Here is a 25,213-nt window from a genome sequence, read left to right as displayed (position 1 = left end):
GTGAGTTTTTAGGTACACCAGCAAGAGCATAATCCAAGAAAGAAAAAAACTGGTGTTAGACTTCATTACAATTAGAAACTTCTGCTCTGCAAAAGGCTCTGCTAAAAGAATGAAAAGACAAGCCACAGACTGTGAAAAATATTTGTAAAACATATATCTGATAAAGGGCTTATATCCAAAATATAAAGACTTCTTAAAACTCAACAATAAGAGGACAACCCAATTAAAAAATGGGACCTCACCCAAAATGATATACAGATGTCAAATAAGCATATGAAAACATGCTCAATATCATATATCCTAGGGAATTACAAATTAAAGTAACAATGAGATATCACTATGCCCCTATCAGAACGGCTAAGATCCAAGAAACTGACACCACCAAATGCTGACGAGGATGTGGAGCAACAGGAACTCTCATTTGTTGCTAATGGGAATGCAAAACAGTACAGCTACTTTGGAAGACAGTTTGGCAGTTTCTTACAAAGGCAAATATAGTCTTATCATACGATCTAGCAACCATGCTCCTAGGTATTTATTCAAATGGGCTTAAAAGTTACATCTTCATTAAAAACCTGCATACAAATGTTTATAGAAGTCTTATTCATAATTGCCAAAAGCTGGAAGCAACAAAAGTGTCCTTCAATAGGTGAATGGACCAAAAACAAAAAACAAACTGTAGTACACCTACACAATGGAATATTACTCAGCAACAGAAAGATATGAGTTACCAAGGCGCGCACACACACACACACACACAAAAACAAAACAAAAGACATGGAGAAACCTTGACTGCATAATGCTTAGTGAAAAAGAGCCAGGCTGAAAAGGCTCTATGCTGTATGATTTCAACTATATGACGTTCTGGGAAAGGCAAAATTATAGAGGCAATAAAAAGATCAGTGGTTGCCAGGAGTTCGGGACTAGGGGTAGGGGACGGGGGTGAAATATATGGAGCCCAGGAATTTTTAAGGCATTAAAACTATTCTGTATGATACCGTAACGATGGATACATATCATTATATATTTGTCAAAACCCATAGAACTATACAACACAAAGGATGAATCCTCATCTAAGCCATGAATTTTAGTTAATAATAATGTGTTACTATTGGTTCACCAATTATAACAAATGTATCACACTGATGCAAGGTTTGATAGGGGAAATGGGTAGGGAAAGGAGAGAGAAAGGATATGGGGACTTCTGTACTCTGTGCTAATTTTCTATAAACCCAAAACTGTTCTAAAAACTGAAGTCTATTATTATTTTTTTAAATAGCACTAACTAATTGAAGGAAAAGTAGAAACAAGGTAATACATACTCTCAGCAGAAAGATGACCACTGTTAACACTTGGGCTTAGTTCCTTCCAGTCTCTCGTCCAGTTTTTTTTTTCAAATGTCTACATGTATGTCATTTTCTAAAAGAGTTGAAATAATTCTGCTAAACCCATTCTGAAGGTTTATGGTCTAGTTTCAGTTTGGATTTTTAACTGCAAAGAAAGCAGCCCATATAAAACACCAGTGATACCAAAAACAGATTCTAGAGGGGCCAGTTACTATGGGAATAATTGAAAATAAATTTCATTTCGCACTACACCCTGGTAATGTACTGACCAGAAGGAAAGAGAAATATTTGGAGTAAGTCAGAAGAGCAGCCCAGAAAACTTCTAATCAAGAAGGCAAATACGACAGCCCACGGAGGTTTCCAAGAAGCTGGTAGCATCACCGTGCAATTTAACTATTTATGCTCTTGCAGCAACCATGTCAGCAGGCGGAAAGGACCCAGGCATGAAATCTGGAGTGCTCTCTCGCTCTCTCTCTCTCTCTCTCTCTCTCTCTCTCTCTCTCTCTCTCTCTCTCTCTCTCTCTCTCTCGCTCTCTCTCGCGCTCTCTCTCTCTCGCTCTCTCTCTCTCCCTCTCTCCCCTTCACTGATAGTTTGATGGCCAAACAGCCAGCAGGTTTCTCTCAGGATGTGGGCTGTCTCTGCAGCGTGGTGCAAAGCCAGGAAAAAAATCACTCCTTCCCCCCAGTGGAGATGCTCCAAATGTTCAGCAAGCTGCAAGGCTCAGGCTGGACACTGCACTGGCCCTTAGCACTGGAGTGGGCCCTGGGGGCTCCCCGATGTACAGGGGTTAACATTTTAGATGTTAGATCATGGGGCAGTCTGGAGGTTCTGGGGGATGGACCAGGATGCCAGAGGGTAGGGGGCACGCAGGGAGCTCAGATGAGTGACTTTTCCGGCAGAAGAATCTTAATAGATGAAAAAGCAATAAAGCCAGATGAGGGTGTACCAACTGAACTGTCACCTTCCCGCAACCAACACTTTTATGAAAGACGAGACTGTTTAGAACACACCCCAGGGGCAGCCTTGAAGGGGAAAAGAAGAGCCGCTATCATAGAAAGACAGTGGTATTGTTCCCACCTCAGGAAAGAGCTCAGCTTTATAGTCAAACAGATCCAGTTTCACACGCAGATCTGCCATGCGTTACTACAAATTATATAATCCCTGCTTTCCTCATCTGTTAAGTGGGTATAACTGTTCCTCCCCCATGAGGTTATGACAATGAGATAAGCCCTGTGAGGTGCTATAGCCAAAATGCCTGGCCCAGAAGTGCTCATCCAATACAGCGGCCGTCGCCGCCACCACCACCATTAGAGGTGGCTGGTCTGTGCTCTTGATCTCTTTCCTTTTTCTTTGTTGACACAGCTGGTGGCCCCAGCTCCCTTTCTCTGTCCATATTCCAATGTAGATGCCTAGTCACTATTGCCATAAAAAGACAAAGTACCCGAAGTGTGAAATATCAGGCAGTTATCTTTTTCCTACAGCATCCCAGGAATAGTTCCGTACTCTGGAGAAAAACAACGACTTTTGATGCCAAACCACCCCAAATCACAAAGCTACAAAATTATGGACACTTTGGGTAATAGCGTCTCAGTCAAAGCCTAGGATTTAGGATTAGAGTTGCCATGTATCCTCAAGGCTGCAGAAAATCCAGGGTTGGAGTAAACAGTGATTGATTGATTATCAATATATGACACCATTTCCAAATGGTACAAAAGAATACCCTGCTGTTTATTTCCTTTCTTTAAGCTTAGTTAATAGATTCATATTTTTGTTCTGAAAAAACTTAATATTGAAAACTATAGACAATCAAACACATATCTGTCCCGCTCTCCCAGAAATGACAATTGTTAACATTTGTTATGTTTGCAACAAGTCTTTTTTTAAAAAGAAATAAAATATGACAGATAAAATTAAAATCTATTTCCTTCCCTACTCCCAAATTTATTTCTTGCGTATAATCACTTTCATGAATTGATCTTTGTCAAATCCAGTTCTACTTAATTCTGGTCTTTATCTAAATTTTCTTTTTTTTTTTTTTTTTTAACGGCAAGTAAATAAAAAGAAACATGGGCAATGTGCCCGGTGAAGATGTCTATGTGAGGAGGGGCTTTCTGGCCTCTGAAACTGCACCATGACACACCCCTCAGCTGCTCGGGAACAGCACACACTCACTGCAGGTAAAGGCTATTGGGGGTCGTCTTGCAAACCCAGACCTACAAACATCTAGAAAGCAGTGCAGACCCCCCATACGGCCATCTGCTGAACTCCAAAAGGCTTACCTGGGTCCAGGTGTGTGAAAGAGCCCACCACAAAGTCCAGCGTGGACACGGCCAGCAGGAGCAGCAGCAGCAGCTGGAGGCGGATTATCCATTTGACACCCGCTAGATTGATCCCCAGCAAGGCCAGAAGCACCGCAACTGAAATTCCTCGCACGGCCCAGAGATTCCTGAGGCTCAGCAGATCGGAGATGGATTCAGCGAAGCCAGTGATATACATGGCACCTGCAACACACTGACAGGCAATTCGAGGTAGGAAGAGTCAGCAAGAGAAAAAAGCAGCAGGGCTGCCCGGCACCGAGGACCCTGCTCACCTTCGGAATTCAACACCCAGGAACCATCATGGGGGTTAAATGAGCCCTTCTTGCTCAGGAGTCCTGCCTGGGGCCCTCTTTCTTCTCGTCTACATCTCTCCCACCATCCAGAGGGGAGAATGATTGTCGGTGGTAACTAAGATGAAAAGGTTGTGGAAGGAAGAAGATGGGATTCTGGGCCAAAGAGACCTATAGAGGCCCCTGTGAAGAATTAAATAGAGAACAGGAGCACAAGGGGGAGTCCCATTTCAAAGCCTTAGAAGGGCACTGAAGCAAACCTCAGTTTTTTCTCTATTTCTTTGCATGTCACTATTATTATTTTTTGTGTGTGTGTGTGGTACGTGGGCCTCTCACTGTTGTGGCCTCTCCCTCTGCGGAGCACAGGCTCCGGACGCGCAGGCTCAGCGGCCATGGCTCACGGGCCCAGCCGCTCCGCTGCATGCGGGATCTTCCTGGACCGGGGCACGAACCCGTGTCCCCTGCATCGGCAGGCGGACTCTCAACCACTGCGCCACCAGGGAAGCCCTATTTTTTAAATTACCTAAAACTCAGAAATAAGAAAAAAAAAAAAAGTGGGCAGCACGTCCTTCCAATGTCATATGGAACAAAGGCTACCCAAGGACTATCTAAGTGAATGTACTTAGTTCTACTCACTGTTAAATGTATCAAATGTCCCAGACTTAGTGAAGTTACATGTTAACTTATGGATTTTTTTTCTTCCTGCAGAGATGTACAGAACTCCTGCCTGGTGGAACAGACAACACAAAAGATTAGGGTTTGTGGTCCTGTAAGACATTAACCGGTTTTGTAGCTAACCTAGCAATCTTATCCTTATATTTATTTATGAAATTGCTGAACTAGGAATTTATGGATTTGATCTGTATCCGTCGAGGGTCCATACCTCACTTCTCAACCTTAACATCTTACTGGCTCCTCCACTAATTAATGAGCTAAATAAACCCTTTGGCACATGTTTATTTTATATTTGCCTGAGAGTCATGATGCTACCTCTTAAAAAACCTGAAACATAATTTCAAATAAGTATTTGAAAATAACACCAGCCTCATTTTCCATAGTTCCTCAGCCCCCTTCTCTTATCGGGTTGGTCCCTTTACCCTCCCCCAGGGCCAGCAGGGCACTCTCATCACTGTCGCTCTGCACTTGTTGCTCTCTCAGGAAACAAACTCTAGTCAAACCACAGTCAAGTTCCTCCTTTTCCATGAAGCCTTTCCTCATCCCCTGTTTTTGAATAAATACTACGCTTACTGCTGGTACCTTGCAATTAATTATCTGGCTCTGTATTCTATTATTATTTCATGCATATAAGTTTGTTCCCCCCACACACACCAAGAACGCAAACATCTTTAAAAAAATTTTATGCTGATTGCGCCTTCTAAAATCCCCTGCATTTGCTAACTACGTTGCAAACAATCTATAAATATTTCATGATATGTTGACTGTATGAAAAATGCTCCGGGAAGCAGACACCATTAAGTTCTAGTCCGTTAATATAAACACAAGAAGGCTTATACAATTTCTGTGTTTGAGGGGAGCTCACCAAGGAGGCTCCATTCGTCACTGAGATCGGCTCACTTTGCAGCTATAGACATAACATCATTGTCGGTATTCCCCAAATTTAGAGTAGGCATTTCTGTCTGTATTTGGGTGAGGGGGGGAAGCCCAATAAATGTAGGGGAGGGCTTCCCTGGTGGCGCAGTGGTTGAGGGTCCGCCTGCCGAGGCAGGGGACACGGGTTCGTGCCCCGGTCCGGGAGGATCCCACCTTCCGCGGAACAGCTGGGCCCGTGAGCCATGGCCGCTGAGCCTGCGCGTCCGGAGCCTGTGCTCCGCAACGGGAGAGGCCACAACAGTGAGAGGCCTGCGTACCGCAAAAAAATAAAAAATAAAAAAATGTAGTACTGATTATCGTTTGTACAGGCATCACTTTCCCAGGTGTCTGAGGTCTCTCACATGCAGAGGGTGATGCCAGAACTTGAATATGACTGTTTGCACCTGGAGCTTCCAAACCGATTACTGAAGTAACCCCAGTAGCGCCCCTCTCTCAGGTTTGTACCTAAAATCACTTTTTAGCCCAAAGATGCCAGTAACAAAAAAAAGGAAAAGCTCTGGAGGATATGTGACAAGAGCACAGTGGTCAGAAGCATAGCCTATGAAACCAAACTACCTAAGGCCAAATGCTGTGGCTCCCAGCCTTAGCTGTGTGACTTGGGAAAATGTTTCAACCTCTCTGTGGCTCATGTCTGCCTCTGTGAAACACAGATAATAATAGCACTTACTTCAAAAGGTTGTTGTGAGGAATAGAGAGCCCAGAAATAAACCCACACACCTACATTCAATTAACCTTCAACAAAGGAGGCAAAAATATACAAGGGGAAAAAGGACACTCTCTTCAGCAAGTGGTGTTGGGAAAGATGTACAGCCGCATGTAAATCAATGAAGTTAGAACCCCTCTTACCTTACACAAAAATAAACTCAAAATGGCTTAAAGACTTAAACATAAGACATGGTACCATAAGACTCCTAGAAGAGATCATAGATGAAACGTTCTCTGACATAAATCATACAAATGTTTTCTTAGGTCAGTATCCCAAGGCAACAGAAATAAAAACAAAAATAAACAAACAGGACCTAATCAAACTTACAAGCTTTTGCACAGCGAAGGAAACTATAAGCAAAATGAAAAGACAACCTACAGAATGGGAAAAAATATTTGCAAACAATGCGACCAACAAGGGCTTAATTTCCAAAATATACAAACAGCTCATACAACTCAACAACAAAAAAAACAAACAATGCAATCGAAAAATGGGCAGAAGACCTAAACAGACATTTCTCCAAAAAAGATATACAAATAGCCAATAAGCACATGAAAAGATGCTCAAATCACTAATTATTAGAGAAATGCAAACCAAAACTACAATGAAGTACCACCTCACAATGGTCAGAATGGTCTTCATTAAAAACTCTACAAATAACATATGCTAGAGAGGATGTGGAGAAAAGGGAAACCTCCTACACTTCGTGGGAATATAAGTTGATGTAGCCACTATGGAAAACACTATGGAGGTTCCTCAGAAAACTAAAAACAGAATTACCATATGATCCAGCAATCCCACTCCTGGGCATATACCCAGACAAAACTCTAATGCAAAAAGATATATGCACCCCTATGTTCACAGCAGCACTATTCACAATAGCCAAGACATGGAAACAACCTAAATGTCCATCAACACATGAATGGATAAAGAAGATGTGGTACATATATACAATGGAATACTACTCAGCCATAAAAAAGAATGAAATAATGCCATTTGCAGCAACATGGATGGACTTAGAGGTTACCATACTAAGAGAAGTAAGTCAGAAAGAGAAAGACAAATAATATCACTTATATGTGCAATCTCAAATATGACACAAATGAATCTATCTATGAAATAGAAACAGACTCACAGACATAGAGAACAGACTTGTGGTTGCCAAGGGGGAGGTGATTGAGGGAGGGATGGAGTGGGAGGCTGGGGTTAGCAGATGTAAGCTATAATATACAGAATGGATAAAGGTCCTACTGTATAGCACAAAGAACTAAACTCAATATCCTATGATAAACCATAATGGAAAAGAATATTAAAAAAAGAAGAATGGATGTGTATATGTGTGTATACACACACACACACACACACACACACACAACTGAATCATTTGGCTGTACAGCACAAATTAACACACTATTGTAAATCAACTATACTTCAATTTTAAAAAAAGATAATTTAAATAGCAACAAAAAGAAGAAGAAGAAACCACCTTTAAAAAAAAAAGGTTAGGGCTTCCCTGGTGGCGCAGTGGTTGAGAGTCCGCCTGCCGATGCAGGGGACATGGGTTCGTGCCCCAGTCTGGGAAGATCCCACATGCCGCGGAGCGGCTGGACCCGTGAGCCATGGCCGCTGGACCTGCACGTCCGGAGCCTGTGCTCCGCAACGGGAGAGGCCACGACAGTGAGAGGCCCACGTACTGCAAAAAAAAAAAAAAAAAAAAAAGGTTATTGTGAGGATTAAATGAGATAATTCGTGTAAAGTCCTAGAACAATACCTGGCTCATAGTTAGAGTTGGAGAAATAATAGCTTTTGGCATTATCATTATTACTTTATTATTAGCTACTGATGTAAAGGAAACAGTAGTTAGCCATGAATTTCATAAAAATACTTTGTTAATGCTAAATAAATGATGGTAATGTCACTGGAAATTTGCAACGTAAGTTGTAAGTCAGGATTCTTGAAACTGAAGAGACTTACTTTTAAGGGAAAGCTATAACAGCCCAAAATTAAACCACCTTTTCAAAATCTAAGGATTTGGGGGTAAGAGGTAAGGGTAATTATGGAATGTAGGTAAGTAAAAGTATCATAGAGATTTTATATTTGGTATGTGGAGGAGCTAACAAGTAATGTTTTTGTTTGGGAAGTATAGAAAAAGTATAATTATAGCTTCTAAAAGTAGATAATAACTACCCACAGAATGAAAAGCATAGTATCAATAGAACTTCCAAATCAACGAGGGGGAAAATACAACAGAAATAAATTTGAGCCACATTGGCAAAATATGGAGAAATTTTTAAAATTTCAAATTATCTAGAAAGTAATAAAAAGGATTGATTCTAAAACTTGGGAAGCACATTAATCCTGCATTCAGAAGGGGAAAAAAGTATAATTCTAAATGTTTATATTAGTTTTAAAATGCAGAAAAATACATGAACAAAGTATTAACTTAAGTGACTTTAAAAATCATTATAAATAAAAAGACAGTAGGAAGAAGTATTTAATAAAAGGATATATGAAATTAATGAAATGAAAGAAAAATATGAAAGGATATAAAGAACAAAAGCTGATTTTTTTTTGAAATCAATAAAATACATAAACACCTGGCAACCTGATTAAGAGGAAAAGAGAAAGAGCAAAATTACAGACTTTTAGAAATGAGAAAAGGAATAAAACTACTCTTACATAAGAGAGTAAAAAAATGAATAGAGAAAGAATGTGTCACGAATTAACGTACATCTATATTATACAATACTAAGCAACTACTTTAAGCATGGATTCAAAGCATTGACCTAGAAGGTCTATGACTTACTGTTCAGTGACAAATAAAAGTCATGGAATAGAGTATGAAATTTGTCCCCATTTTTTTTAAAAACAAGCAAGCACTTCACGGGGCTTCCCTGGTGGCGCAGTGGTTGAGAGTCCGCCTGCCGATGCAAGGGACACGGGTTCGTGCCCCGGTCCGGGAGGATCCCACATGCCGCGGAGCGGCTGGGCCCGTGAGCTATGGTCGCTGAGCCTGCGCGTCCGGAGCCTGTGCTCCGCAACGGGAGAGGCCACAACAGTGAGAGGCCCGTGTACCGCAAAAAAAAAAAAAAAAAAAAAAAAAAAACAAGCAAGCACTTCAAAAATCCATAAATTCATGTAGATGAGCACAGGGAAAGGTGCTGAAGAGGATGCTAGGTGTTCACACTGGTTACTGCAGGAGGGGAGGGAAACTACGTTTTCTTTAAATTATCTCTGATATGCTGCTAACTGGCTACAATGAACATCATTTTGTAATTGTAAAGCAATTTTATAAAGGAAAATAAAAACAAACATATTGAGAGTATTATTCTGTTTATGCAAAAACTGTATCTGGGCACACAGAGCACAGTGCATCTAGGATGCAAGGCTCCCCAACAGCCGGCTCTCAGCCAGTGAGCTCGGGCCTGGCCCGGGCTCCGGCCTGCCCTCGGGAGAGGTGTGGACAACAGCGGCTGCCAGCCCTTCCCCAGAGCAATCCAACCACCCCAGACATGGTCTCCCTTCCAACCATGAAGCTCCTCTTCATTGGAAAACATCCCTTTCGATTTGTTTAATGCATAAACCTCCCCAGAATTTATTATATTAAAAAAAATTTTTTATCTGCTCTTAAAGTTTATAATCACAGGCATTCGTTTTTCTCTTTCGTCCTCTACAGAGAACTTCTAACCCTCTGCCACAGGAAGCAGGGGGTGTCACCCGCTATATTTTCAGGGTGTAACGCCTCCCTTCCAGGGCCTCTGTTTTTAAAAAATTGCATTTTCACAATCATAGGCAATTTTCTTTCCATCTTTGGGTACCTACCTAGAAAGCCAGAGTTGTCCCTCCACACCCCTTCCCTTCTCACACGAAATCCCTAGTTTAAAGTTTGAATTGGTTGGCTGTATGTCCTACATATGTGTTCCCTCCCACAATGCAAACCCCAGGTCCCTGAAAGTTTTCCAGTCCTCCACTGTTTTTACAGAGTCTAGCGAAGAGCAGGTAAGCCATGAATAAATGCTTTTAGACAGGACAGTGCAAGCTGAAGCTGGATATTCTGGTGTCCAGGGTTAGCAGCCCCAAAGAAGTGCTCAGGTGAGTGGGGCAGGGAGTGAGGAGAGACCCCAGTTCATCGCCTCCTCCACTGGCCCAGGGGTCTGACCCCACACTACAGGCCCCACATCAACGTCTCAGAGAGATGAATGGGGAAGGGTTTGGGAGGATACAAGGAAATGGAAAGATTTTGTAAGCTTTAAAAATCATTATTTTAGGGCTTCCCTGGTGGCGCAGTGGTTGAGAGTCCGCCTGCCGATGCAGGGGACACGGGTTCGTGCCCGGTCTGGGAGGATCCCACATGCCGCGGAGCGGCTGGGCCCGTGAGCCATGGCCGCTGGGCCTGCGCGTCCGGAGCCTGTGCTCCGCAACGGGAGAGGCCACAGCGGTGAAAGGCCTGCGTACCGTGGAAAGGAAAAAAAAAATCATTATTTTAAGCGTCTGTATCTCCTAAACGTTGATGCTCTGGGGCAAGGGCCGGCAAACTTCGGCCCTCTGACCAAATCCTGCTGCCGCCTGCTTTGGGCATAAGTTTGACTGGCACACAGCCATGCCCGCTTCAAACTGTCTATGGCTGCTTTCACACTTACACAGCAGAGTTGAGTCACTGTGACAGAGACCTATGACACCCTCACAAAAAACTAAAACATTTACTCTCTAGCCCTCTATAGAAGAAGTTTGCTGACCCTGCTCCGGGGCACAACAGGCCATCTCCTCTGGCAATTACTAAAGACACATGAGTGCATGCATGCCCTGGGATGAGGGAATTAGGGGTAATAAGAAACAGGAATAAGGACCCTCAGAAAACCCAACCACATCCTGGAAGAAAAAGATCTCAAATCAATGACATAACCTTCCACCTTAAGGAACTGGAAAAAGAAGAGTGAACTAAACCCACAGCAAGCAGAAGGAAGGAAATAATAGAGATTGGAGCAGAAATAAATGAAATAGAGGTCAGAAAAAGAATAGAGAAAAGCAACAAAACCAAAAATTGCTTCTTTGCAGACAAACCTTGAACTAAACTGAGTAAGAAAAAAAGAGAGAAGACTCGAATGATTAAAATCAGGAATGAAAGGGAGGCCATTGCTACCAATCTTACAAAAACAAAAAAAAAGATTATAAGGGAATCTATGAATGATTATATGCCAAAACCTTAGATAACCCAGATAAAATGGACAAACTGCTAGAAAGACACAACCTACCAAAACTCAAGAAGAAACAGAAAATCGGAATACGCCTATATAAGTAAAGAGACTGAATTAGTAATCAAAAGACTTCCTGCAAAGAAAAGCCCAGGACCATATGGTTTCACCACCAAACTCTACCAAACGTTTAAAGAAGAATTAACACCAATCCTTCACAAACTCTTCCCAAAAATAGAAGAGGAGGGAACACCTCCCAACTCATTCTGTGAGGCCAGCATGAACATGACACCAAAACTAGACAAAGATATCACAAGAAAGCTACAGACCAACATCCCTCATAATATATAGGCAAAAATCCTCAACAAAATACTAGCCAACTGAATCTAGCAACATATAAAAAGGATTAGCAGCCACACCCTGATTAGGAAGCCCACCCAGCTCAGCTGCGGAAGCAGCAGAGGCATGGAGAGGACCCTGACCAGAGGGGCACCAATGTTTCTGGCTTTTCTTAGTAAGAAGTTTTTTGATTGCTAATTCAATCTCTTTACTTATGTAGGTGCATTCTGATTTTCTGTTTCTTCTTGAGTTTTGGTAGCTTGTGTCTTTCTTTGTGAGTACCTTTCCTCCAAGTCACCTCACATACAGGAGGCTTCCTCTCTATGGGAGGTGGGGAGGCCCAGACCTCAGCGCTGGTCCCCTGTCTGTGGTATCTGCTTCAAGAGTGGAGCTTTTTGTCTACCCAGAGAGCAGGGAAAGTGAGGACTGCTGTTTGTCCATCTTGCAGACTGCTTGGCTATAAAATAGCAGAGAAGCAAAAAAAAAAAAAAAAAATCGATATACAAATCCCCAGGGTAATAAAGTAAACTGACAGTTTATTACTCACTTCCAAACTCCCAGGCTTAAAGATCTTTCTCCATAAAGGCAAGTTGTTTTTAAGAGTGCACTGACCATGTGTCTGCCTTCCACACATCTCCCCTACACACACACACACACACACACACACACAGCTTTGTGCTGTTGGAGAATCAGATGTATTTTTGCTACAATACCCTGCCCCTGCTGCTTTAAAAATAAAAGAAACAGACCGACACTTTCTTTGAGGAGACTCTTGTACTCTTACTCAGACAGATTCTTTTAACTGTTTTTTCAGCCACCCACCACCCTTTGCACCATCATTAAAGCCTTTTTCAGTCCAAGAAGTGCTTACAAAGAGCTGCTTCTTAAGGTCCGCATTTGCTTCCTCAGCATTAGGTCACCGTCCCTGTGTTTTAGCTAAACACGCTTCAGTACTTCTCCCTACTCAGTGGTTTTCTGAGGGCCTCCATCCACATTAGTATTCTCCTTCTCAGACACAGCATCCACACAGGGGCTTTCAGCCTCCCTGTTCAGGCCATCAAGCTATCAATGCGCCTAGAGCTCCGGTTCATTTGAGAACAGCCTGCTTCTAAGGAAGTCCTTGGCACAGGCAAAATGTCCCCTTTTCAGTGTAAAAGTGCCCCCGGGACCGGGCCACCCAGCTGCCACCCCGGCTCCGGCCACTGCTGTGCACTCCCCTCCCTAGAACAGTCTGTAAGGATGGTCCCAGCCCAGACCCAGCTCCCTGGTGGAAGCAGGACTCCAGAGGCAAAGGGGGTGGAAAGGACGGAGCCCTGGACTGAAGGTCAGGGCCCTGGACTATGAGCTTGTTTCCACTATGAGCTCCCCGCAACTGCCCACTTGCCTGTCACCAGGTCAGAGGGGAACGTGGATGAGAAGAAGGTGGCAGAAAGCAAGGCAAGGTAAGCGATTCCATTGGCCAGTGGCCTCACCTGTCCAAGCACGTACAGCAGCCCGATGGCGCCTCCGGTCTGCCCGCCGAGGACCGCCGCGATCATGGAGTAGACGCCGCCGGTGCCCACGTCGCAGTGCTCCCCAACCCCGATGCCGGACAGCACTGTGACCAGGGCCACCAGGGCGACGAAGGACACCAGAAACACACCCACGAGCACTCCCGTGTTTCCCTGCGGCGGAAGAGCAAGGAGCCAGGTCAGGGTTAGGGCACGGAGGGAGCACTGCCCACCGCTCCCACGCCCCCGGGGGTGGGCCCGCTGGAAAAGGACCAAGGGCCACAGGAGTAAGGCCTGGAAGGGATTCCAGATGAATGTAGTGTCCCTGCAGCAAACTCTTAAGAGACTTCCCAGCGCCGACAATGTCAAGTCGAAGCCATGCCATACCCTCTTGAAGCCCCTCCTGGTCTCTCCCCTCTCCACCTCCCCAGGCCCCCTCATCCCTCTGCCGACAGCCCTCCCCCAGACGCACGCGGCGCCCCAGCGCGAAGTCACGTGCCCCCTTGCCCCCCCCACACACACCCATGCGGATCCCCTGCCTGGAATGCCTTTCTGCCCGTTCCTCTTCCTTGGCAGGTTCACTCCAACGCATCCCTCAAGACAGGGGTTAGAGTTTCCTCCTGCAGGAAGCCGTCCCTGGGAGCCTTCCTCTGGCTCCAGTAGTACCCAGGACTCAGTGCTTATCACAGCACTTATCACACTGAGTCTTGTTCCAAAGCCCATCTTTACCTCTGGGCTGCCAAGAGAGCAGGATTAGGTTTGGGGTTTTTTCCCTTGCTTTCCCCATTTCTCTTTCATTTGTGTGCACAGCACTCTTGCCGCCCATACTGCATCTACTCTCTTCTCGCACTTCTGACATTTAAAAATGCTTATCACCTGCAAGTTATTTGAACGTTTAGAAGTTCACTGCATTGAAAAATTGGTTTATTTATATGAAAAACCTTTTATAAATGAGCAGAGAAGCATGGGGAGGGGGGAGAAAAAGAGGTAAATATTTTATTTCTATTTTGACATCTATTGATATTTAGATGGAGGTTGGAGAATGAAGTGGGATTATTGTATTTGTTAAGCTGTTGGATTTTCAGCTGAGAGTAATGCCATACCAAGAAAATTATGATTCTGTTGATAGAGAAGGGGAAAAACTGGATCTAAAGTTCGCCACGGTAGACTATATGGTACCTAAAGAATTAGGTTATATTCAGTTATGCTTTATTCAGTTACTTATTTTGCTGTTTTTATATTTTTAATGAACTTATATAATTACTATTTTCTTCCTTTGTTCGTGCTTTTAAATTGTCTACATGGGATAATTTTTAAAAGTCTGTACCAGTCTTTAAGTTTTCATACCAAAATTGCCACTTTAACGTTTTCTAAATTATAAATATGCTGCCAAATTATTCTTTAGAATTAATATTTTCTATTTAAAAATGACTCGGGCATGACCTCTACTTATTTTAATTTTATGTTATCCTCTAGAAGCTCTACCTTATTTTTGGCATTTCACATTTACCTTTCTTTCCATGTTCAAATATGATTTTTCAGGTAAAACTAATGTCAATTGAAAAGGAGAGATCATTTTAGGACAAAAGGATGTATTTGTGTGGTAGCAGCCTCAAAGATGGTCCCAGGGGTCCCCACCTCCTGGCATTCGTGCCCTTGTGTGATCTGCTCCCCTTGAGCGGGGGCTGGATGGAGTGACTCACTTTTAATGAGCAGAGCCCCGCAGAAGTGATGGGGTGTCACTTTTGAGATGAGCGTATGAGAAGACCGTGGCTTTCGTCTTGGGCACTTGCTCCCTCCCTCTCTCTTAGGTTGCTGGCCCTGAGGGAAGCCAGCTGCAGTTACTGAGGCAACCCTATGAAGAGGCCCACGTGACAAAGCCTGACAACAACCTCACAAGTGATCCTGGAAACAGACCCTCTGCCAGTGGAGCCTTCCGATGAGAGTGCAGCCCTGACTGACAGCTTGGCTGCAACCCCATGAGAAACCCTGAGCCAGAGGCACCCAGCTAAGTTGCTCCTGGATCCCTGAACCACAGTAATGACAAAATAACACATATTTGTTGCTTTAAGCCGCTAAGTGTTGGGATAATTTGTTGTGCAGCAATAAATAATTAACACAACTTGTACTTCACTTTGGGGATGGGACTGACACTTCTGGATAGCCATTTCTCAAAAAAGTCACCCAGCGAGAGGGTTAAGAGGAGGCCCTAAGATTTAAGAATAGAAATAGAGAGAGCTTACCCCTCTCTCCTTCCACCGTTCCATAAGCAGCCCCTGCGTGAGGCAGAGCCCAGGGGCCCAGGCTGTCAGTGCCAGGCCTTCCTCTGCCACAGCAGTCAGGTTGCTGGGCCTCCCCTGGACACAGGCTGGAGAGGTGCTGGGCAGTGGGGCGGCGTCCGGGAAGGGGAAAAATCGGAGGTTGATCCCAGAAGCCTGAGAATGGCATCTGAGCTGGAGGATTTGTGTTTTTGGAAGTGGGGGCCCCTGTAAGTTTGGGAGGAGTATGAGAGACACCCACACCAGAGAGGTTGCTAACCTTGCTCTTGCTCTTCCACACGTTAATAAAGAAAACTTTCAGACCCATCCTGGCTATGGCTAAGGCTGAACCCTGAGCTAAGGGCCTGGGTACGGAGTAGAGCAAGAGCTGAGGAAGGTGTGGCCTCAACCAGGCCTCCTAAGAGGACTAAGAACCCCATACACCCCACAACAGTGAAGCTTCATCCCCTGGAATTTGCAGACGTGATGGTTAACTTTATGTGCCAACTTGGCGAGATTACGGTGACCAGTTGTTTAGTCAAATACTAGTCTAGAAGTTGCTGTAAATGTATTTTTAAGATGGGATTAACATGTACAATCAGCTGACTTTTTTTTTTTATCTTTTGGCCACGCCACGTGGCATGGGGGATCTTAGTTCCCCGACCAGGGATGGAACCTGCGGCCCCTGCATTGGAAGCGCGGAGTCTTAACCGCTGGACCGCCAGGGAAGTCCCACAATCAGCTGACTTTAAGTAAAGGAAATTATCCTCCATAATATGGGTGGTTCTCATGCAATCAGTTGAAGGCCTTAAAAGCAAAGACTGAGGCTTCCCGAAGAAGAAGGAATTTGGTCTCCAGACTGCAACACAGTAGTTCTGTCTGAGTTTCTAGGTTTTGGACTCAAAAAACTGCAACATCTATTCCTACCTGCATCTCACTTATCCTACAGATTTGGGACTTGCCAGCCCCCAAAATCATAGAGCCAATTTCTTGCCATAAACACATACCCCTCTCTCTCTCTGCCTCCATGAGATGACAGAAAATATATACAGCCGTCCCTAGGTATCCACAGGGGATTAATTCCGGGACTGGTCTTGGATACCAAAATCTGCGGATGCTCAAGTCCCATTGTCAGCTCTTCCTATCTGCAGTTTCCCTTCCACGGATTCAACCAACCGTGGACCGTGCAGTACTGTATTATTTATTGAAAAAAACCTGAGCATAAGTGGACCGTGCAGTTCAAACCCATGTTGTTCAAGGGTCAACTTGGTCTCTGCACCTGGTTCCTGGCACAGAGCTCCTGAAACCTTGTCATTTCTTAAGTGACAAGAGCACTAGAAGCATCTCTTGTTCTAACATTTGTCTTTGACCCCATCCCTGACACGGGGCTCCTAAAACGCTTGTAAATTCCTAAGCGATTAAAAACACAAGGAGCATTTTTTGTTCTAACGAGGTCGCTGTCAGTGGGCTGCTGGATGGGGGCTGGTCACCAGAAAGACCAAGCCGCGATTAGAAGCTTGGAGTTTTCACCAGCACCACCCCCAACACACATATACACACTTCTCTAGAGAGGGGAGAGGGGCTAGAAATGGAGTTAATAATTGATCATGTGTGATGAAGCTGCTATAAAAATCCCCAAAGAATGGGGTTGGAAAGCCTCCAGGTGGGTGAACATAGCCACATACCAGGAGAGTGATGCACCCCAACTCCACGGGGACAGAAGTTCCTGCTCTTGGGACCTTTGCAGACTTTGCCCTAGGTATCCTTCATCTGTCTTGATCATAATCCTTTAATAAGCTAATAAACATAAATAAGTGTTTCCCTGCTGCTCTAGCAAATTAATGGAATCTGGGGGGGTGTGGGTCGTGGGAATGGGGGGGTCGTGGGAACCCCGGATGCACAGCCTCGGTCAGAAGCATAGGTGACAACCTGGACTTGTGATTGGCAGCTGAAGTGGGTGGGGGCAGCTTTGTGGGATGGAGCCCTTAACCTGTGGGATCTGATGCTCTCTCCAGGTAGTGTCAGAATTGAGTTACATTGTAGGACACTCAGCTGGTGCCACAGAATTGCTTGATGTGGGGAGAAATCTGGTGACCAGCAGTGTCAAGTGAAGTGTTCCGTGTGAAAGTAAGGAGAAAGGCACGGAGGAGAACCGTAGGTTTTTACAATTTCTTCTCCCTCTCCCTGCCCCTCTCCCTCCCCCTCCCCCTCCCCTCCCCCTCCCCCTCTCCCTCTCCAGGCAGGGCATCAGCCGAGTTAAAGGACACCGGGAAAGCTGGAGATGGTCACACACTGGAGGCAAACTTGCCATCAGCCTGCTCTCTCTGACCCACCTCTAGTCCCACCCACAATGTGCCCTGACTTCCATGCTCATATTCCTGTAGGTAAATCCATGGTGAGGCTTCCACAGGAACCTCTGTCTGAGGCCCAGGTTCTCAGGATTCTCATTTAAAAAGCAATACTAGCTACTCCATGTACTTGATCTTGTTCTGTGCTTCCGGAGCATCAGTGCTTCAGGAATCTGTTGACTACACTGTGGAATACCCAAGGGTGACAGAGCTTTCCATGCCCCAGGCCCACAGGAGGCTCCAGGGCCACCAGCTCATCACTCACCACCAGCCAGCCAGTCCTCAAGAAAAGGACAACCCCAAAAATGTTGATCATGCAGGACGTGAACACACCATCCCAGGTCCCGAACAGCACTGGTTCCCATATGAACAGCTGGATCTTCCACCAGGGCTGGGGCTGGGCCAGAGCCTCCTGAAAACAGGGCACATAGGAATCAGCTCAGCAGCAGTGGGGAGGGCTGGAGCGGGGAGGGAACGGAGGTGGGTGCTGGGAGAACTCAGCTTTAAAGCTCTCCTGTTGGGCCATGCCCTGCAGGCCTGTGCGCATAGCAATTCCTGCGCCGTTTGCAGCGCAGACAAGCTGTTCAGCAAACTCGGTTCCCTTTCCTTCCGGCCACTCGGGAGACTGCATTTCCCAGTCTCTTTACAGGCGGTGTGGCCACGTGACTGAGTTCCAGCCACTGGGATGCGGGTGAGCGCGGGATGCTGGGCTCCAGCTCTGACATCGGTCAGGAGCTCTGGGTGACACCATCCTCCCTTTCAGTCTCTCCCTTCCTGGTGGGAAGAGCAGCTTCCAGCAGTTACTAATCTTTGGGGAACCTTCCTGTACTTACCTTTTCCTCCTCTGGCCCTTCTAACACTTCTGTAATGAATTCTATGTATTAAATTCCCTCTGTTGAAAAAATCTAGGCAGTTTCTGTGTTCCTGACTGAACACTGGCTGGTACAGTGATGCCTAAGTGCCCTTCCATCCCATACCCCAGGATCCCACGGCATCATTTGGCAGTCGTCTAGAATCACAGGCTAACAAGTGGTGAAATAGATGCTTTCCTCGTTTTTCCAATTCAAAAATAACAAAGGCACTTACAGTACACTCATACAGAAACTTCACTAAAAAGACTAAACCTTATGGAAATACTAAAACGATCTTAAACAAAATCAGTAGCCACTCATACGATGAACTGCTCCTGCACAGGTTTAGTAATTAACCTAAATTCAGACATCACTGGACTCTTCCAATGGCCTCAAACTACTGCAGCAGTGATGAAGTGATTCTCACCTGGGGGTGGGGAAGGGAGGCACCCAACTGAGACCCACCGTGTGCACTAAGTCTAACTGGTGCGCGTATGTGATCTATAACCTCAGGGAGATGGCAGAGAAGTCAAGGGACAGGGGACATCTAAGGTCCAGAGTCAGGGGCAGAGGCCCTGAACAGCTGAGAACAATGGGTGCGCTCATGATCTAGGACCAAGGCCAAAGACCAACTATGCTCAGTCAAAACGAAAGGAGAGGATCCCAGCTTTCCCCCTTGTATCGTACACCTACAGATGAAAAAAGGGCCTCAAGAAATCACCAGGGCCATCAGCGAAGCCACGCAGGACAGATGGGCCGGGGGGCTCCTGACACCAGCTGAAACACCTTCCATCTCTGTATATCTCTGTGCATCTGTCTTTTGCAAACCACTAATGAGGAATCTCCTGAAAGTCAATAAACATGAGAACAGTGATCTTGGCTAAGAGCAAAGACCCTGCCAACCTATGCTTATCTTTGAACAAATGGTACCAAGGGACTTTGTGGTAAGTAAGATTGTTTTCTAGGATCCTAATCTCAAAACTCAGGACCTGGCCCAACTTCCCGTCTCTGCTTGTGTTCGCTTCCTACCATGGCTTGTTACAGGGCTACTATTTATTAGAAACAGTCATAACAATAGCAACTATCAGCAACAAAGAGTAATAATTTAGGGAGTGCTTTCAGCTTCCACATCAATTCCCCACTTTGGGGCTCAGGTCACCCCGGGAGCGAGGCAGGGAGAGGGCCCCTGTCTACAGCCAGCCGAGGAAAGCAAGCCCTGGAGAAGAGACACAACCAGCCTAGGTCCACAGCTGGGGTTTGAATTCCCCAACCCAGACTGTACAACCTGCACCACAGGTCACAGGCCCTTTTCTCTCCTAAATGTCAATGTTTCAGGTGCAGTTTCTAACATCCTGGATTTCGCTTAATTGTGAGTACCTCTGCTTCACCCTTAAAATTCCTGTTGTGATTTTAGAAACTGTATTCCTCTGTCATCACAGCCTTCATATTTCCCCTGTAAAACCTGCTTTGTTTATTTGTTTATTTACCTAATGGGGGTATGAAAAGCTTTTCACTCCCTGGATCTCACTGGACTGAATCAGCCTTAAAGGTGCGTCACAGATGAACGAGGCCGAAACTTTAGGAGACTCTTTACCCTGAGAATAAAGGTGTAAGCGAAGGTATACAGGGTTTGAAATGGGTTTGGTGCCCAAGTCATGACAGTTTATTTCAGGACATTTAGAGGAGTGCACATACCTTTTCTTACCAAGTGACACAAGAACACAACTAAGTCTCCCCAAACCCTGCTCATCTGATACTGGCAAGAAACACCTAAGTTTGACCCAAGGTTGGGGCCCTGATGTTTTGAGAGAGAGAGAGAGACATAAGCCAATGAGAGAAAAGGAAGAAGAAACAAAAGCACCAAAAAGGGGAGCCAGGATGAGATGGAGAACCCTAGAATAAAATGACAAATAGGTACTCGGGAGACCCCAAGGGACAATTCCCAGCCCCCCGCCCCCCCACACACAGACATGCTGCCACCAACATCAATACAGAACGCCAGCCCGGGGCCCATGCTTGTCACCTCTCCCTGGCCCACCACACCCTCCAGCCTCCCCACTTTCAGGACGCCCTCAGCCTTCTGCACTGCCCCAGGGTTGGTCTTGTGGAGAGTACTGGCCTGACAGGCAGCTCAAACCAGCTCCCTTGCATAGTAACTACCATCGGGCCAGCTCAATTCTGACACCAGTGCCAGTGGGGGGTGGTTTCTCCTACACCAAGCAATTCTCTGACACCAGTGGGTGTCCCATAGTTCAAGACAACTCCGACACTGCCCGCCCAGAGACAGTGCCATCCCACAGTCAAGGGCTCAGTCCTACCAGACTGCCCCTCAGATGCCAATCCCAAGTCCACGTTGTCACTCTGCTTCTGACCCACGGGCTACTGATCAGAGGTTCCCACCACCCCCGTCTTGGGTTCAGTTAATTTGCTAGAGCAGCTCACAGAACTCAGACAAACATTTTACTTACTAGATTACCAGCTTATTATGAAAGGATATGACTCAGAAGCCACTAGATGAGGGGGTTTAGGGAAAGGTTTGAGGTCCATGCCCTCTCCCAGCGCAGCACTCTCCCACCATCTCCACGTGGTCACCAACCCAGAAGCTCTCCAAACCCTCTTTATTGGGTTTTTCTGGCGGCTTCATCACATAGGCATGACTGATTAAATCACTGGTCATTGGTGACTGATTTAACCTCCAGCTCCTTTCCCCTACCCTGAAAGTTCCAACCCTCCAATCACATGGCTGGTTCCTCTGTAACCGGCCTCCATCCTAGGTGATTCTAAAAGTCTCCTCGCTAATATAAACCCAGTGGTGTCTGAAGGCATTTGTTATGAATATCAAGACACCTTATCACTTTTATCACTTAGGAAATTCCAAGGGTTTTAGGAGCTCTGTGCCAAATATCTATTTATTATAAATCACAGTATCACAACTGGCTACTCCCCAACCCTGCTGTCTGTCTGTCCTGCCAGCTCTCTCCGATCCCCTTCAGCTCTTGCGCAGACAGGCTGCAGGCAGAGCCATGTCTGCAGCATAAGCAGACATCCAATAGGAGGACAGAATACCAGCTTCTCCCCCCCACTCAGGGACCGCATGCCAAACCCCCTCCTTTATGGGAGGGTAAGGAAGCTCATCTCGTCTCATATATGCCCTCCCACAAAGGCCGTGGCTCACAGACTCTCCCTTTGTGCCTCTCCCTAGTCATTTCTGTTGCCCAGAGAGAGGGAGGTGGAATAGCTGGGGTGACAGGGGGTGATAGTTGGGCCAGTTCTGGGCTATCTTGTGCTTGGTACCAACTGTTGATAACTCTCTTAGAACCTCATTGTCTTCAGATTTGGGCCCCAGTCATCAATTCCAAAATAACAAGAGTCTCATTCAACACTCCACGACAGACATGACAGGTTGCGGGGAAAGGCAGGTGGCAGTAGGATGTGTGCTGTGCCCAGTATGGAGGCTATTGGGAAGCAGGGGTGGAAACTAAGAAAGAAGAGACAGAAAAGTGAGGGGCAAAGCAATCCCTCAGAAAGGGGACCACAAACATCCTCAGGGGGCAGGTTCCTCTCTTTCCTGAGGACCCTCAGGTTGGCAGGGACAACTTGGCAGGTTCCAGGGCACAGAGGCTTGGAGTCTGGCCACGGGTGATTGCACCTGTGCGCTGCTCGTTGCTAGGGCTTTCCTTCCCAACCTCCCAGAACAAGGAGCCAGGCCCTCTAAGCCCAGGACTGCACCCCACACTGGAGACACCACGGCCACCTGGTGGGTGTTTTAGTTCAGAGGTAGAAGTCTTTCTCCCATGAGAATCTTCACACTCGAGCAGGGCATCTAGAAAGACAGGGAAGTCACACCTGAAATGTGTCCAGAGTGGGAAACACGTGACTTCCTGCATCCAGCAAGTGGAGCTGAGTAAGACAGAGAAAAGCTCTGCTACAGGCAATGATGCGAGCTCCCACCCAGGAGCCTCTTGTCTCAAACAGCCACCGCCCTCCCACAGGCCACCCTCCAGGCCTTACTGAACACATCTGAAATGTGAGAAAACACGTATTCTCTCTCCTGGCAGCTGGAGGAAAGGAGACTGGTAAGAAACTCTGCTTCTGCCCACTGGGGTCAGGAGCGGATCAGAGCAAGACATAGCCTGCCCCTTCCTCCCAAAGACTGGGTCTACCTGGAGCACGCACACATGCTCCAGCAGCTTGCTTCCTGAAAGCTAATTATTTAATTATTACTCGCACATCAGAGAATATCCCAAGCTGCTGCTGAACTGTGACGCACTGAGCAGAGTGGGTGCCACATTCCTTTCCTCTGGCTCTGAACAGGCACCACAAGCTGCAGCTGGGCAGGGGGGCAGCAGGGCTCCACGGGCCAGCAGCCCCCTGTGGTACCTGCATCTGATGCAAGTAGCTACAGCCTCAAGGTGGGCTGCGCAGTTTAGATGAGGTGATAATCGTGAAAGTTTTTTTGGTTAGCGTGAAGCACATCAGGCAGTTTTAAATGGGGGTGAGGATTTCATCAGGAAAGTTGGGAGGGAAGGAAAGAAGAGAGGTCTTACTGACTGTGCATCTTCTATCTGCCCTGGTACCTCGTCCTCATGTTTCAGGTGAATCCTTGCTCTACAGTTCAGCCTGAAATCTGCCTCTCTCCAACCCCTGCCCAGTCCCAGCGCTGGGGCAGCTGGCCCCTTCTGTATTGTACTAGGAGTTCGAGAATGGGTGTCCGATGAGCGCTCTGCTACCCTGACTGAAGCTGGTAATGGGAACTGCTCCGCAGGACCCACGTGGAGTGGTCAAAGCCTGATTTCCCTGGATTCGAATCTGGGCAGCACGCTTGGTCAGCACTGATTTGGCACTCCTAGAAATGTAAGATCTTCGTGGCTGTGCGGATCTCTTCTGCACAGAACAGGTTCAAAAGCCAGTGTCTCCGTAACAGTAGTTCCCGGTGCTTGATCTGTGGCTCTTCCATCTTGTGCATCCCGGTCCAAGGCCGGGAATCTCCCAAGGCACAACCTGGTCAAGCAACCACACAGGCCCAGGAGTGGCAAGACCCGCGGACGCTGTGACAGCATTGATGTTGGTGGGGCCCCTGCCCGAGCTCTGCCTCTCAGAGCTATACAGCAGCTCATTCCCCACAGAGCGGCCACCTCTGTGCTCAGAATGAAGAACCCAAAGACACAATGCTCTGGGCGCCTGACAGCACCCCGCAGATCTAAATTCCCACAGCAGCGATGCCATGGCCACCTAAACAAGAGCTTCCCCTTCCCTTCCCAGCCTCCTTGGCAAAAGGACAGGGCCCTCCTGCGAGACTCAGGCTGCCACTAGACAGTCTACCTCGGTTTAACATCAGGAGGAGAAACACAGACCCTAATGCCCTCCCCCAGTAACAGGCAAACCAGCTAAAAATCAACTGCAATAGATTTATTTTTCTAGGTGCTTCAGTGGATCAGACAATACTATACCCATTTAAGGATTCTTATGTACTAAGTACTTTTGACGTTTGGAATCACATCAATGTTTTATATACTCAAAATTAAACAAAATCAAATCAAATCGACAGGATGAGAGAGAAAAATTAAAACAGAATACAAAGAGAAACAAATTAACCTAACTATAATTCTAATGAATAATATAACCACACCGAAAGTGGAAAAAACTGAGCAGAGTTAACTTTTCTTTTTTTTTTTTTTTTTGCGGTACGCGGGCCTCTCACTGTTGTGGCCTCTCCCATTGCGGAGCACAGGCTCCGGACGCGCAGGCTCAGCGGCCATGGCTCACGGGCCCAGCTGCTCCACGGCATGCGGGATCTTCCCGGACCGGGGCACGAACCCGTGTCCCCTGCCTCGGCAGGCAGACTCTCAACCACTGCGCCACCAGGGAAGCCCCAGAGTTAACTTTTGAACATAGTACTTTGACTATGTGCTCTCAGTCTAAAGACAAATAACTAACTACAAACTAATACAAATTCTAGATAGAAAGTTTGTTTTTTGCAGGGATAGGAGTTACCACTCCTGAATCTACTTTCCATGAATTGCAGGACTAAGCAAATAAGTAAATATACCGACTGGGAGTCAAGTTTCTCACTGTTGGAGAAGGCAGTTAAAATTAAGAAAAGAGGAAAGAAGAATGAACCCTGGTGTGATAAATTAGAATTAGAGGTATCAGTTTGAATTTATAGTTTTTAATATATAGAGATAGACGTATCTATACATATCTATATATCTATATCTATAAATATATATCTGTCTACTTAAAGGGTCTGTAAGTCAAGACACCCCAGTAGCAATGAACATACCTAGCACCCAGATCTTGGTCTCTAAATACCATTTCTCACTTTAAGGAGCCAGAGCTCTTTGGAGAAATAGCTGATTCAGGGCTGGGGCAGAAAAAGTATAAAATAAGCCTACAATATTTTGTGCCAGAAAGTAAGGAAGGGCTCCTAAAAATGATGAGGATGTGTCATAAGGACATAGAA

The 25,213-nt window shown here is 46.0% G+C and overlaps 1 protein-coding gene across 2 annotated transcripts in view; it reads right to left on the bottom strand.

Moving 5' to 3' along the window:
* Positions 1-25,213, bottom strand: part of SLC12A8 (solute carrier family 12 member 8) — a 132,737-nt gene that overhangs the window by 94,825 nt on the left and 12,699 nt on the right. Inside the window, exons 3-5 of one of the 2 annotated variants that reach the window (XM_033855719.2) lie at positions 18,165-18,311; positions 13,276-13,467; positions 3,627-3,858 (exon numbers count right to left, since the gene is read on the bottom strand). In XM_033855719.2, the coding sequence (XP_033711610.1) occupies positions 3,627-3,858; positions 13,276-13,467; positions 18,165-18,311 (571 nt within the window). The remainder of the gene's footprint in view (positions 1-3,626; positions 3,859-13,275; positions 13,468-18,164; positions 18,312-25,213) is intronic. The other variant, XM_073804123.1, reaches the window with a different exon arrangement.

The sequence above is a fragment of the Tursiops truncatus genome, chromosome 4 (genome assembly GCF_011762595.2).
Source record: "Tursiops truncatus isolate mTurTru1 chromosome 4, mTurTru1.mat.Y, whole genome shotgun sequence".
NCBI lineage: Eukaryota > Metazoa > Chordata > Mammalia > Artiodactyla > Delphinidae > Tursiops > Tursiops truncatus.
The sequence above is the reverse complement of the archived record's forward strand: the minus strand, read 5'-3'. Positions and strand labels throughout refer to the sequence as shown.